Source organism: Phyllobates terribilis, unplaced genomic scaffold, assembly GCF_046119375.1.
Source record: "Phyllobates terribilis strain yellow unplaced genomic scaffold, ASM4611937v1 Scaffold_11__3_contigs__length_659146591, whole genome shotgun sequence".
Taxonomy (NCBI): Eukaryota; Metazoa; Chordata; class Amphibia; order Anura; family Dendrobatidae; genus Phyllobates; species Phyllobates terribilis.
In genome coordinates, this window is record NW_027362771.1 from 104,123,106 (window position 1) to 104,137,583 (window position 14,478).

The 14,478-nt window shown below is 47.1% G+C and overlaps 1 protein-coding gene across 2 annotated transcripts in view; it reads left to right on the plus strand.

Annotated features, from left to right (window-relative positions):
- Positions 1-1,486: 1,486 nt before the first annotated feature.
- The window catches only part of CLTB (clathrin light chain B), a 32,194-nt gene continuing 19,202 nt past the window's right edge, over positions 1,487-14,478 (plus strand). The window contains exon 1 of one of the 2 annotated variants that reach the window (XM_073651389.1): positions 1,487-1,846. In XM_073651389.1, the coding sequence (XP_073507490.1) occupies positions 1,663-1,846 (184 nt within the window). In that variant the 5' untranslated portion in view covers positions 1,487-1,662. The remainder of the gene's footprint in view (positions 1,847-14,478) is intronic. The other variant, XM_073651390.1, reaches the window with a different exon arrangement.

Genomic DNA, 14,478 nt, shown 5'->3' on the forward strand with positions numbered 1-14,478 from the left:
TGCCTGGTACGGTGTCATCCCTGCGGTATGATGCCTGGTACGATGTCATCACTGCGGCATGATGCCTGGTACGATGTCATCCCTGCGGCATGATGCCTGGTACGATGTCATCCCTGCGGCATGATGCCTGGTACGATGTCATCCCTGAGGCATGATGCCTGGTACGATGTCATCCCTGCAGTATGATGCCTGGTACGATGTCATCCCTGCGGCATGATGCCTGGTACGATGTCATCACTGCGGCATGATGCCTGGTACGATGTCATCACTGCGGCATGATGCCTGGTACGGTCATCCCTGCGGCATGATGCCTGGTACGATGTCATCCCTGAGGCATGATGCCTGGTACGATGTCATCCCTGCAGTATGATGCCTGGTACGATGTCATCCCTGCGGCCTGATGCCTGGTACGATGTCATCCCTGCGGCCTGATGCCTGGTACGATGTCATCCCTGCGGCCTGATGCCTGGTACGATGTCATCAATGCAGTATGATGCCTGGTACGATGTCATCCCTGCGGCATGATGCCTGGTACGATGTCATCCCTGCAGTATGATGCCTGGTACGATGTCATCCCTGCGGCATGATGCCTGGTATGATGTCATCCCTGAGGCATGATGCCTGGTACGATGTCATCCCTGCAGTATGATGCCTGGTACGGTGTCATCCCTGCGGCATGATGCCTGGTACGATGTCATCACTGCGGCATGATGCCTGGTACGATGTCATCACTGCGGCATGATGCCTGGTACGGTCATCCCTGCGGCATGATGCCTGGTACGATGTCATCCCTGAGGCATGATGCCTGGTACGATGTCATCCCTGCAGTATGATGCCTGGTACGATGTCATCCCTGCGGCCTGATGCCTGGTACGATGTCATCAATGCAGTATGATGCCTGGTACGATGTCAGGCCGGCTAATCAAAGGAGCTGCGAATGCCATCAGGTAGGAAGCGGCTTTCACTGCTCCTGTCTGGTGGCTGTAAATTATCCACATGGCTGGTGGACCAGGTCCTGCACCTTGTTTCACGCCTACTTTACCCTATTGATATGCCATACCGCACTGAGATGAGAATACCACTTTAATAAATGGAAGTCTCCAATCAGGAGCCTCATCTGCAGAGCTTCTCTCACTCTGGAGGACCCCATCTCCAATAGCCAGCTCAAAATAATCAATTTCAATGGGAACGTTGCAATGCCACCTTCTTCCTGTTGTGGCACTGCAGGGAAATACAACACCTGCCGCTAGATACTGAGAGCGCTAGTCCGGAATGCAGCTGAATAAAGGTATTTACAATCCAAAATACACCGGATGACTGTGGTAGTAGACATAGCAGAACACTCAATGGTCACATACGCCGCGTACAGTAAGAGACTGGGGCCATTAATGGACATGACACAGCAAGAATGGCAGAGTTCCGGGTAATGGTCTGCTGTTGGCTGGGAGGACAGCACCACCTTGCGGCGGATCCCAGCACTGCAGCCGCGCCGCTCTGATGTCACCGCTGTGGTCCTGCCTCTAGAGTGGAGCAGCAGGCACAGGGTTGGGTGCCGCTCATTGTACACTGGGAATGGCTTGCACCTCCTGTTAGGATCTGCCCTGATCTCTGCGCTCCCCGGCCATAAGGTCACACACACACCGCGGCTGAAAGGAACCAAAGATGTCTGACGACTTCGGCTTCTTCTCCTCCTCCGAGAGCGGAGCTGCCGCAGAGACAGAAGAGGACCCCGCCGCCGCGTTTCTGGCCCAGCAAGAAAGCGAAATAGCTGGCATCGAGAATGACGAAGGCTTCGGGGCAGTGCTGGTGGGCAGCCAGGCGTCTTCTATGGAGCAGTCAGATCTAGGTAACTTCTACTGCTGTGTCTCATGTGGGATCTGGTCCGCAGAGCTTGCACTTCACTATCAAGTGCACCCATCCTCAAGGTCACACGAGATGAGCAGGTGCACCACTGTGTGCATGCTGGGATTCATGGCCGCTAGTATGCCTGGTGCCTGCTCTGCATCTCTGCTGCCATTGGTGCTGGTCACCCGGGTACAAGCAGTATTGTCAACATAATCACTGCCAGGGAAAATAGAGCCGAAGCACGTTAGCCATGGCGGCAGACCACAAGCCGTAGCACGTTAGCCATGGTGGCGGATCACAAGCCATAGCACGTTAGCCATGGTGGCTTATCACAAGCCATAGCACGTTAGCCATGGCGGCGGATCACAAGCCATAGCACGTTAGCCATGGCGGCGGATCACAAGCCATAGCACGTTAGCCATGGTGGCGGATCACAAGCCATAGCACGTTAGCCATGGTGGCGGATCACAAGCCATAGCACGTTAGCCATGGTGGCTTATCACAAGCCATAGCACGTTACCCATGGCGGCGGATCACAAGCCATAGCACGTTACCCATGGCGGCAGACCACAAGCCATAGCACGTTAGCCATGGTGGCGGATCACAAGCCATAGCACGTTAGCCATGGTGGCGGATCACAAGCCATAGCACGTTAGCCATGGTGGCGGATCACAAGCCATAGCACGTTAGCCATGGTGGCTTATCACAAGCCATAGCACGTTAGCCATGGTGGCGGATCACAAGCCATAGCACGTTAGCCATGGTGGCGGATCACAAGCCATAGCACGTTAGCCATGGTGGCGGATCACAAGCCATAGCACGTTAGCCATGGTGGCTTATCACAAGCCATAGCACGTTAGCCATGGCGGCGGACCACAGGCCGTAGCACGTTAGCCATGGCGGCAGACCACAAGCCATAGCACGTTAGCCATGGTGGCGGACCACAGGCCGTAGCACGTTAGATATGGTGGCGGACCACAGGCCGTTGCACGTTAGCCATGGCGGCAGACCACAAGCCATAGCACGTTAGCCATGGTGGCGGATCACAAGCCATAGCACGTTAGCCATGGTGGCGGACCACAGGCCGTAGCACGTTAGCCATGGTGGCGGACCACAGGCCGTAGCACGTTAGCCATGGTGGCGGACCACAGGCCGTAGCACGTTAGCCATGGTGGCGGACCACAGGCCGTAGCACGTTAGCCATGGTGGCGGACCACAGGCCGTAGCACGTTAGATATGGTGTCGGACCACAGGCCGTTGCACGTTAGCCATGGTGGCGGATCACAAGCCATAGCGCGTTAGCCATGGTGGCTTATCACAAGCCATAGCACGTTAGCCATGGTGGCGGATCACAAGCCATAGCACGTTAGCCATGGTGGCGGACCACAGGCCGTTGCACGTTAGCCATGGTGGCAGACCACAAGCCATAGCACGTTAGCCATGGTGGCAGACCACAAGCCATAGCACGTTAGCCATGGCGGTGGACCTCAAGCCATAGCACGTTAGCCATGTCGGCGGACCACCAGCCGTAGCACGTTAGCCATGGTGGCGGATCATAAGCCATAGCACGTTAGCCATGGCGGCGGACCATTATCTGGTCAGCGCAAAGTGCTGTGGTCCAGTCATTAAGACTTGTTGAGATGCAACAGACATTTCATGTAAAATCCTCTGCGAGATACACAGCCATGAAAGTGGTTGAAATTTTTCTAATCTCATCCATTTTTTTCCAAGCATGTCAGCTTTTCCTGCATGTGTGTTTTCCAGAGTGGGTGATCCCCACTAAAAAACCTCACTACTGTAGTGCAGCTCTGCTATGGATAAAGAGCAAATTCCACAAGAAATTATTATTTTTTCTTTAATGCTCCATCCCATGTGGCTACTACTGGCAATAAGGCCACGTTCAGTATTTGGTCAGTATTTTACATCAGTGTTTGTAAGAATAAATGGCACAATCAGAGGAGACGTATAATAGAAACACGTCACCTCTTCTGTATTTATCACCCACTCCTGGTCTTGGCTTACAAATACTGAGGTAAAATACTGACCAAATACTGACCGTGTGACCGTGGCCTAAGTGGCAGTAGCGATTATATGAGAGGAAACGTCCCCACCTTGCGCCAGGGTGTATCAGGCTTTGAAGCCCTACTAAGAGTGAAGGAATCACTGGCAGAGCTGAGGATTTTTTTTACTTTTAAATAAAGAAAAACCGCTGCTAGCCTACCGGCATTTGATGGGGACTTGCCCACGGACATGTGTGGAATTTCATCAGAAAATGTCTGCATAAAATGTAAACCTACCCTGCTACCATTATGTCATATAGACGTTCATCAGATGTTTAGAGAAACATAAGTACAGGCATCTCACAAGACGTAAGCACTTCTATCAGATTCAGCATGGAGATTTACGGCTAGCCCTTCCCCCCTGTACCGTCACAATGGGACATTAGCCACAGGGATCCTGGCAACTTACCTCATCACTGGTGCATATTCTTGAGTGGGTTGAGCCATAAAGAAAGACTGCTCAGAGGATGAGCCTTTTATTTGTGACTTTAATTAGCTCACCATAAAAACCTACCACCTATCCACAAAATCCGTGTCTGATTGTTTTGTGCCCAATTGATAGAATTCCGAGGGATCCTGAGAACAGGGATAGGTTGTTACTCTGGGTTAACCCCATTACCAAATAAAGTATAATTCGCCTGCTTTATGGACTTGTCCTACTTATATTCCGAAGAAATAAGGACGTGACAGCACTCAGGTGTGATATTGTAGGAATTATCTCTTTGTATAAAACATTGTAACCATGGTCATATGAGCGATCCGGCAGCACAAGAAGCCTGTCCGCACACCTGCTCTGGCACACTGCTCATTTGTAGAAAGGCTGCTGCGCGGACATAACACCAGCGTGACATCCTGATTCCTGTAGCCACCTGGCACCGATACCTTATTAGTATTTCCACGTGATATTTGCACTCAGCCGTGAAAAGCTACATCCACTGCAAGTTCCCCTAGCTTACCTCCCAGATTTCTATGCTGGGGCAGTAGAAACCCCCATTCCCTACTGCATAAAAACCACTACACCTTCCAGGGATACTTTTCTAGAAATAAATCTTGTAAACCAAACACAAGTTGTAATATTTATCAAGTGGAAGGAGACACACTTTGTAAATGTTTACACACTGCTACAGACTGAGCCCACTGTATTCCCTGTTCCTAGAAATGTAATGTTATACGTAAACACAAGTCACAGCTACAGTGGGGAAAATAAGCATTTGATACACTGCCGATTTTGCAAGTTTTCCCACCTACAAAGAATGGAGAGGTCTGTAATTTTTATCGTAGGTACACTTCAACTGTGAGAGACAGAATCTAAAAATAAAATCCAGAAAATCGCATTGTATGATTTTTACATAATTAATTTGCATTTTATTGCGTGAAATAAGTATTTGATGCAATAGAAAAACAGAATTTAATATTTGGTACAGAAACCTTTGTTTGCAATTACAGAGGTCAGACGTTTCCTGTAGTTCTTGACCAAGTTTGCATACACTGCAGCAGGGATTTTGGCCCACTCCTCCATGCAGATCTTCTCCAGATCTTTCAGGTTTCGGGGCTGTCACTGGGCGACATTGAGTTATAGCTCCTTCCAAAATTTTTTTACTGGGTTCAGGTCTGGACACTAGGCCACTCCAGGACCTTGAAATGCTTTTTACGGAGCCACACCTTAGTTGCCCTAATTGTGTGTTTCGGTTCATTGTCATGCTGGAAGACCCAGCCACAGCCCATCTTCAATGCTCTTACTGAGGGAAGGAGGTTGTTGGCCAAAATCTCGCAATACATGACCCCATCCATCCTCCCTTCAATACAGTGCAGTCGTCCTGTCCCCTTTGCAGAAAAGCACCCCCAAGCTATGATGTTTCTCCCACTATACTTCATGGTTGTACAGTGTTTTTGGGGTTGTACTCATCCTTCTTCCTCCAAACAAGGCAAGTGGAGTTGATACCAAAAAGTTCTATTTTGGTCTCATCTGACCACATGACCTTCTCCCGTGCCTCCCCTGGATCATCCAGATGATCATTGGCGAACTTCAAATGGGCCTGGACATGTGCTGGTGTGAGCAGGGGGACCTTGCGTGCCCTTCAGAATTTTAATCCATGATGGCGTAGTCTGTTACTAATGGTAATGTTTGAGACTGTGGTCACAGCTCTCTTCAGGTCATTGACCAGGTTCTCTCATGTAGTTCTGGGCTGATTCCTGACTTTTCTCAGAATCATTCTTACCCCATAAAGTGAGATCTTGCATGGAGCCCCAGACCGAGGAATATTGATAGTCATCTAGTGTTTCTTCCATTTTCTAATAATTGTGCTAACAGTTGTTGCCTTCTAACCAAGCTGCTTGCCTATTATCCTGTAGCCCATTACTGCCTTGGTCAGGTCTACAACTTTGTCCCTGGTGTCCTTAGACAGCTCTTTGGTTTTGGCCATGTTGGAGAGATTTGAGTATGTGGAGAGTGTGTATTTCTATGCTGTCACGCTCGGGTCGGGAGAGCCACCGACTAGTCCCTGCACTATATTCTGACCTCGTTCGATTTATATGGACGTCTGACTCTGTCCTACTTGCTTGTGCAGATGACTGCATTTTCGGTCCGAGTGCAATCAGACAAAACATCGGATGGCACTCACACTAATGTTGTTATATGGGGTTGTGCACATGTCCAATTTTTTCCTTGGACCAAGTCTGTCCGAGGAAAATATCGCAGCATGCACAATTTGCATCCGATTTTCAGATTGCACTCGGCCATGCAAGTCAATGAGTCCATGGAAAAAAATTGGACTGCACTCGGATGACATTCAAATGTGATCCAATTTTCACGAAATGACAGAATGACAAAAAGGAGACTTTTTTTTTTTATCTTCTCATCTGAGAAAATCGGAGCACACTTTGATCAAACTCGGAGTGTGATTATCAAAATTGGACCTATTCTCTCGTGTGAGAGGAAATGCGGTTGTGTCGCCCTAGCCTGAGAGCTCTCTCACACTGGTCTATAATACAGAGGAGTGCAGTGTGAGAAAATCTCGCATTGCACTCTGACCAGTGTTATTCAAGTGAGGCAGAGCAGATCTGCGATTGGCAGCGTATCTCACACGGCACACAACCATTCAAGTCAGCGGGTGCGTGCAAAACATCGAACTGCACTCAGATCAGATGTCATCCCAGTGAAGTCTGATATACGCCGAGACACGCAATGGACAAGATGGAGAGATTAATCTCTCCTTCTTCTCACTTGTGCTGCGATCAGATCACAGTAAAATGACACTTGTCTCACGCTCTCAGCAGAGTTTGAGCTGAGGATCATTAGCATATCGCATCCAATGCTATACGCTAATGTGATCTCGTCGTATCTCTAATGTGTGCCTCTTATTTCAGTGTATGGTGGAGGCACAGTACTGTTTAATGGTACCATAGATTGACCTATTGTAACGGGTCTGGGAGGCGGAACCTCTGGGCTACAATACAAGGGAGCGGTCCTTGTAAGGGAGCGGGTGGCGACCAGGCAGGCAGTCACGGGAGGTGACCTGGACAGTCTCTGAGTGAACGGGACAGTCTCTGAGTGAACGGGACAGTCTCTGAGTGAACGGGGCTGGAGGTCACGGCAAGTGACCGGGGCAGTCTCTAGGTATAGGGTTGGTACGATCTGTGGCGGCTGAAGATAGACGAGAGCTCCCAGGTGAGCAGGCGAGAGTCTCTGGATGAACGGGTGGTCACAGCATGTGACGGCGGAGCCTCCAGGAAGACCAGCGGACAGGCGACAGATGAGCGCTCCCAGGTGAGCGGGCAGAAGTCTCTGGACAGGCGGGTGGTCACAGCACGTGACGGCAGAGCCTCCGGGTAGGCAGACAGACAGGTAGCAGATGAGCGCTCCCAGGTGAGCGGGCAGGAGTCACTGGACAGGCAGGTGGTCACAGCACGTGACGGCGGAGCCTCCAGGTAGGCTAGCAGGCAGATAGCAGATGTGCGCTCCCAGGTGAGCGGGCAAGCTGGTCCATAGACAGACTGACAGGAGTTGGTAGGCAGACCGTCGGACCTCAGGCAGGCAGGCAGGTAGCTGATGTGCGCTCCCAGGTGAGCGGGCAAGAGTCTCTGGAATAGCTGGTGGTCACAGCACGTGACAGCGGAGCCTCCGGGCAGGCAAGCAGGCAGGTAGCGGAGAAGCGCTCCCAGGTGAGCGGGCAGGCTGGTCCTTAGACAGACTGACAGGAGTAGTAAGGCAGACCGTCGGACCTCAGACTAGCAGACAGGTAGCAAGTAATCAGGCAGGAATCTGACAGGTAACTGGCAGGTAACTGGCAACGGGACCTGAGGGCTGAAGCACAGGTGAGACACAGGTGCAAACAACATTGCTCGGGCACCTCCATTTTGGAGGAGGTGCCTTATATATGATGAAGTCCTCCGGCCATTGGCCGGGGACTCCTTAGGACGACGCGCGCGGCCCCTTTAAGAGGAGGGGAGAGGGACAGCAGAGCGGGAGAGGGACGCCGGGCACGGGGCAGAGCGGTGAGGGGAGCAGCGTCCCTGCCTAGCAGAGGGCAGGGACGCCGGCACTACACCTATAACCATTCTGCAATATGGAACTATAGTCATACAACATGATGCCATACAGGCATCATTGGGGCTCATATTTGTTTTGTTTTTTTTTGCATATATAACTGAAAAAGTGAGAAATTATTAATTATACTGAGCAGGCCGCATGCCAGTATACAGGTGCATCTCACTAAATTAGAATATGCTCTAAAAGTTAATTTATTTCCGTTCTTCAATACAGTGGCTTTTGCAGGTGTTTTTTGTTAATTATTCTAATTTACTGAGATAATGACTTTTGTGTTTTCGTTGGCTGTAAGCCATAATCATCGACATTAGCAGAAATAAACACTTGAAATAGATCCCTCTGTTTGTAATGGCTCTATATAATATATGAGTTTCACTTTTTGTATTGAAGAACAGAAATAAATTAACTTTTTGATGATATTCTACTTTTGTGAGATGCACCTGTATGTCTGTATGGATCTATTTGCTAATACAGTTGATGGGTTATTACACTCATGATCTAGGAAATCGTATATAAACTAATAAAACAGCAGCTCAAATATCTCCTTTTTTTAGAAGCTCATGGCTTAGGGTCTATTCACACAGTGCAGTCAAAGTACGAGGTTTAAGACTAATATTATTTGGACCTAAAGGTGGTGATATGCTTTAACTTCACTCAAAACATTAGTCCAAAGGACAATGATTTACCATCCTGCAAATAAAAGTTCACTTTTATCAATATTATTAAAATGCCCCACTACATATACTGTAAAATTAAATACAATTAAAATAGTTCCTCACTGTCTACCAATGATGGAGTGAATTCTTATGTCTAACAACTAGTATTCTATGTATGTATATATTATAGGTAAAATAAAATGTAGCTGAGTAACATTGCAAGCCAAAGCTTACCTTAGCTTTATGTACAGTAAACAGTTATTAATGGAGAATTAGATTGTCAACCATTCAATGAGATATTAAAGTGTTGGATATATAGTGTGGTATTAAAATATAGACTATTGGTCATTCAGTGTGACATTAGCATTTATTGGAACATTGATCGTCAGATATATTAGAATAGCTGTCACTTAGTATGACATTAGAACATTGGTTATTCAATATATCAGAATATTAGTCATGATATTAAAATATAATCATCCAATATCATATTAGAAATATTTTCTTAGCAATTTAGGCAACCTAGTTGTCTAAATGAACTTCCTTCCCTAGTTTTGCCAGCTTGTGTATAGTATTGAATGCATAAATCTGGCCTCAAGGATGGCAGAGCTGCAGTAACCACCACCCTTATAGTATTGGGACTGAGGATGCTGTAAAACCTAATGATTATACCTCCTCGACAGGGGCACTGCCTCTTGATAACGCCGATTAGCGGTGAAACATCGTGGGGTCTTAATCATTAGGTTTTAAAGCATCCTCAGTCCCAATATTATAAGGGTGCGTTCCCACAATGAGCTTTTGATGAGTTTTAACCCTGTATATTTTTGCTTTGCCAAAAACGCAGCGTCTTACAGGTCCAGAAACGTGGATGGGATGGATAGAATTGTCATGTCCCCTGTGCTTCTTTTTTCCTCAGCGTAAACTGACCTGCGGTGCGTGTTTCAAATCCACAACATGTCAATTTCTCTTGTGGTTACGCGGAGTTTTCTGTGCAGGATTTCCCCATAGACTTACATTAGGTGCGGGAGTTCTGAAGGTAAAAAACGCACATGCGTTTTAAGTGCGTTACCGCCGAGAAAACACATGTAATCCACACCAAATACCAGGAAGTATCAAAAACAAAGCAGCTTTATTATTTGTTATATTATTTATTATTAAAGCATGACACCCCAAAAAGAGACGCAGCGTCAAAAAAATGCGATAAAAATGCCCAGAAACATAATAAAAAAATGCAAATAACCTAATTTAAATAAAGGGTGCAGAAATTGTGCAGCGTCAAAAACTCACCAAAAGCTCATCATGGCAGAAAAAGCCGTTATGAACGCTTTGTGTGAATAGACGTGTAAAGCAGTCACCTACCCTAGTCCCATACTGGCAGACTCGTTAGCCATGTATTACATTAGGTTGGCTTGGCGGACATAGGCTTTCCCATGTGCTTCTCGGTGAAACTCATTTCTTGTTGTCCATCCACACATTTACATGTATGTATGCATTTTACACACTTTCCTAGTCATTTCGTGATATGAAGGATTGTGTTTTTTGTATTTTTTTTTTACTTTCCTTAATTTATTGTAGTCTTAGGCTTTTTCATATGTTAGTTGTTTTTCTTTATGTCCTGGTTACTTATTGATAGGAAAGAGGAGCGTGTTGAACTACATCCCAAAAGTAAATCTGATGGACCAATGGGTCTATAGGATGGATTAATGAATTAGGATCCGTCATAGATGCTGTAAACATAAGTCCTAAGCACATGAACAGAGCCTTTTATATGTAACATGCCCCCATGTACGGCATTACCTCTTGCCTCATCGTGGGCAGTGACAGCTGGTAAAGCTGCAGCAGAAGATGAGAGCTTGTGTGTTAGATCTAGCCAGTGAGGGGTGAGTTACAGGAATGCCATGAAACGTGTTTATAATGGAGGGAGGAGGCCATTTAAGAGATGGGATCCACACCTTGATTAGATGATTACTACTTGCCAGGGCACCAGCTACTCATTCATTCAATTTCCCTTTCCGTCTTGTTGGATGTGGCGTTTGTGTGCCTCAATGTACAGAAATGGCAGCAAAAAAACCACCACAAAATCTTTTACTTCTCATTCTTTATTGGAGCATTGTAATTATTACAGCCTAAACATTATAACCCAAATATTACAATAAGGGCTCATTCATAAGTCAGTCCTTTAACAGACAGAACATGGAAATAGTACTTTAAATTGTCCTTCTTTTTGTGGACCGATGAACTAACAAACATGCAGAACGTAACCTATTTTGATCCTATTCGCAAATCAAAGTAGTGCATTCAAGTGAATGGGTCCGTGAACAAAAAGGATGGCACTCATATGCCATCTGTGTACTGTCCATATTTTTACTCAGTCATGGTGACTGTCACTTTAGGCTGTGTTCACATGTAGTGTTTTTGCAGTGTTTTTTGATGCAAATTAAAAGCTGCTTTAACAATACAGCAAAAGCTATGAGATTTCAGAAATCTCATGCACACGTGTTTTGTTTTTTTTCCGGACTGGATTTGAGAACTGCACCTTTTTTTAAATCTGCAGTAAGTCAATTCTTTTAGTGTTTTTTTGCAGCATTTATCACCCATGGAAAGCAATGAGAAAGTGAAAAAAAAAGTTGCCGAAAATGCCACAAACACACTTTTGTGGCTTTTTCAAAGAGTATTTGGTGAAAAAAAAAAAAACTAACTCCTTCACGATCTTTGACGTATAGTTGCTTCAAAGCTCTTGTCCCTGCCTTTGATTGTGGTCTCACACACAAAGCCCACATCTTTCCTGGAAAATGATGACTGATGTAATCGGCCATCATGTGCCTTTAACAGCCACGGGTGGAGCAGTTTATTATACTGTTCTGTCATTCCTCTTGGAAATGTATGAATAAATTGACAACAAGGTGTTACCATTCCCCTTTTATTAAGGGTGTGTCCCTACACAGTCTGATACTATACTGTCTAATCATTTATCTGCTGTGTATAGAGGTGGACCTTTCATTATCATCCTTCCTCTACTGAAGGATCTAGATAAGCTTGAACAATTGGCAGCGGCTAACAGAATGGTATTTAACAGGGAGAAATGTAAGATTCTACATCTGGGCAAGAAAAACGAGAATGACATCTACAGAATGGGAGGAATAGAGCTAAGCAACAGCACGTGTGAAAAAGACTTGGGTTTACTAATAGATCACAGACTGAACATGAGTCAACAGTGTGATGCAGCAGCAAAAAAGGCAAACACAGTTCTGGGATGTATTAAGAGAAGCATAGAGTCTAGATCACATGTAGTCAGTAGCGTAGCTACCGAGGCGGCTGTTGCCCTGGGCCCCGCACTCTGAGGGGCCCACCTGGAGTTACGCTACTGTAACTGTATCTGTGTGCACACCAATACAGTTAGGCCATGTGCCCACGTAGCGTTTTTGCGGCATTTTTACGGCTGCGAAAACGCTTGTAAAACAGTTTGCCATGCAAAGCAATGTGAATTCGGATGTGCTGTGCACATGATGCGCTAGTTTGCGCGCCGAATTCGTATTGCGTTGCAAAACGCAGCATGACCATTTCTATCGCGATTACGTTGCAAATTCGCGGCCATTGAGGAACATTGAAACGCAGCAAACCCGCAGGTATATGTGGATTTGCTGCGTTTCAATTAAATTCAATGGCCGCGAATTTGCAGCATAATCGCGGTGCGTGTCGTACCCGGGATGAAGAGGAGACTACAACTCTTCTTCATCCCGGCTACCAAGCGGTGAAAAAAAAAGAAATAAAGTTAAAAATAAGCAAAACCTGTATATTCACCTCTCCGGCGGCCCCCGGTCTGCTCCCGGCCACGTCCTCTTTGCTTGGCGTCCCACGGTGACGTCATTAGTCACCTGATGGTCAGGCGACCGCTGACGTCTGCGGTGAGGTGATGGTCGCGTGACCATCAGCTGACTAAATGACGTCACCGCAGGTCCTGACAGTACACTGCGGGACGCCGAAGAGAGGGAACGCGGCCGGGAGCAGACTGGAGAGGTGAGTATACAGGTTTTTTTTTTTTTTGTTTTAATTTTCTTTTTTTTACTATATATAGATGCTGCATTTAAAGCATCAGTTGTTCACACATTATAAATCCATGCCGGTTGCATGGATTTATATTGTGTGACCAACTTGTCAAGCACTTTCCAAGTGATGCTCAAAAATCGCTTGTAAAACTGCTTGAAAAAACGCATGTTAAAACGCTGAAATAACGCTTCTCTCTGGCAGAAAAAACGCATGTAAATCTGCATGCGTTTTTTTCTGCCAGAGAGAGGCAAAAACGCTCTGCATCAAGTCTGCTACGTGGGCACATAGCCTTATACTCTGCAGCACAGCAGGGAGACTCTATCTCCCTGCAGTGCCATGCGGCCGCTAAGGGGCCCTTGAGCAGGGGAGGGGGGGGGGGGCCGTCATCACAAGTTCAACTGTATCGTCTGCATGCCGATACAGTTGAAAGCAATGATGAGACAGGGAGCAACACTCTTCCTCTCCCATCCTTCCCCCTATGTGTCTGATGTCAATGACGCAGACTCTGACAGTGGGTGTGATGACGTCACTACATGGTGCCCGCTGTGTGCGGAGATTAGCGGGCCCTCGGAGCAGCGGGGGAACGAGGAGGAAAGTGAGTATTGCATTTTTTTAGGGAATCAGGGTTACCTAGTTAGGGGCCCACTTAGAAGTTTCACCCCACCTGAACCAAAACCCTAGCTGCGCCTCCGCGTGAAGTAATTATCCCCCTCTACACCTCATTGGTCAGATCTCATCTGGAATACTAAAAAGACATCGAAAAACTGGAGCAAGTTCAGAGAAGAGCCATCAGGATGGTGAGCGAACTGCAAACTATGTACTACGAGGAACGGTTAAAGGATCTGGGAATGTTTAGCTTGTAAAAAAAGAAGGCTTAAGGCCCCGTCACACTTAGCGACGCTGCAACGATCCTGACAACAATACGACCTGTCAGGGATCGTTGCTGCGTCGCTATGTGGTCGCTGGTGAGCTGTCAAACAGGCAGGCTCACCAGCGATCAGGGGAGCAGCGACATCGTGGAAAGAATCTTTCCACGATGTCCTGCTCCTGGTTACCAGCCTGCTGAAGCAGGAGCAGGCTGGTAACCCGCTGTTTATCATGGTTTCCACTCTGCTACGGTGAGTGGGAGGTTACCGCTCACCGTAGCAGAGTGGTAACCATGATAAACAGCGGGTTACTAAGTGCGTGTGTGCCCCTAGTAACCCGCTGTTTATCATGGTTACCAGCCTGATCGCTGCTCCCGCTGGTCACACACAGCGATTGTGTGCTGACCAGCGGGAGGGCAAAGACCAAAAAATGGTCCAGGACATTTTGCAGCGATCAG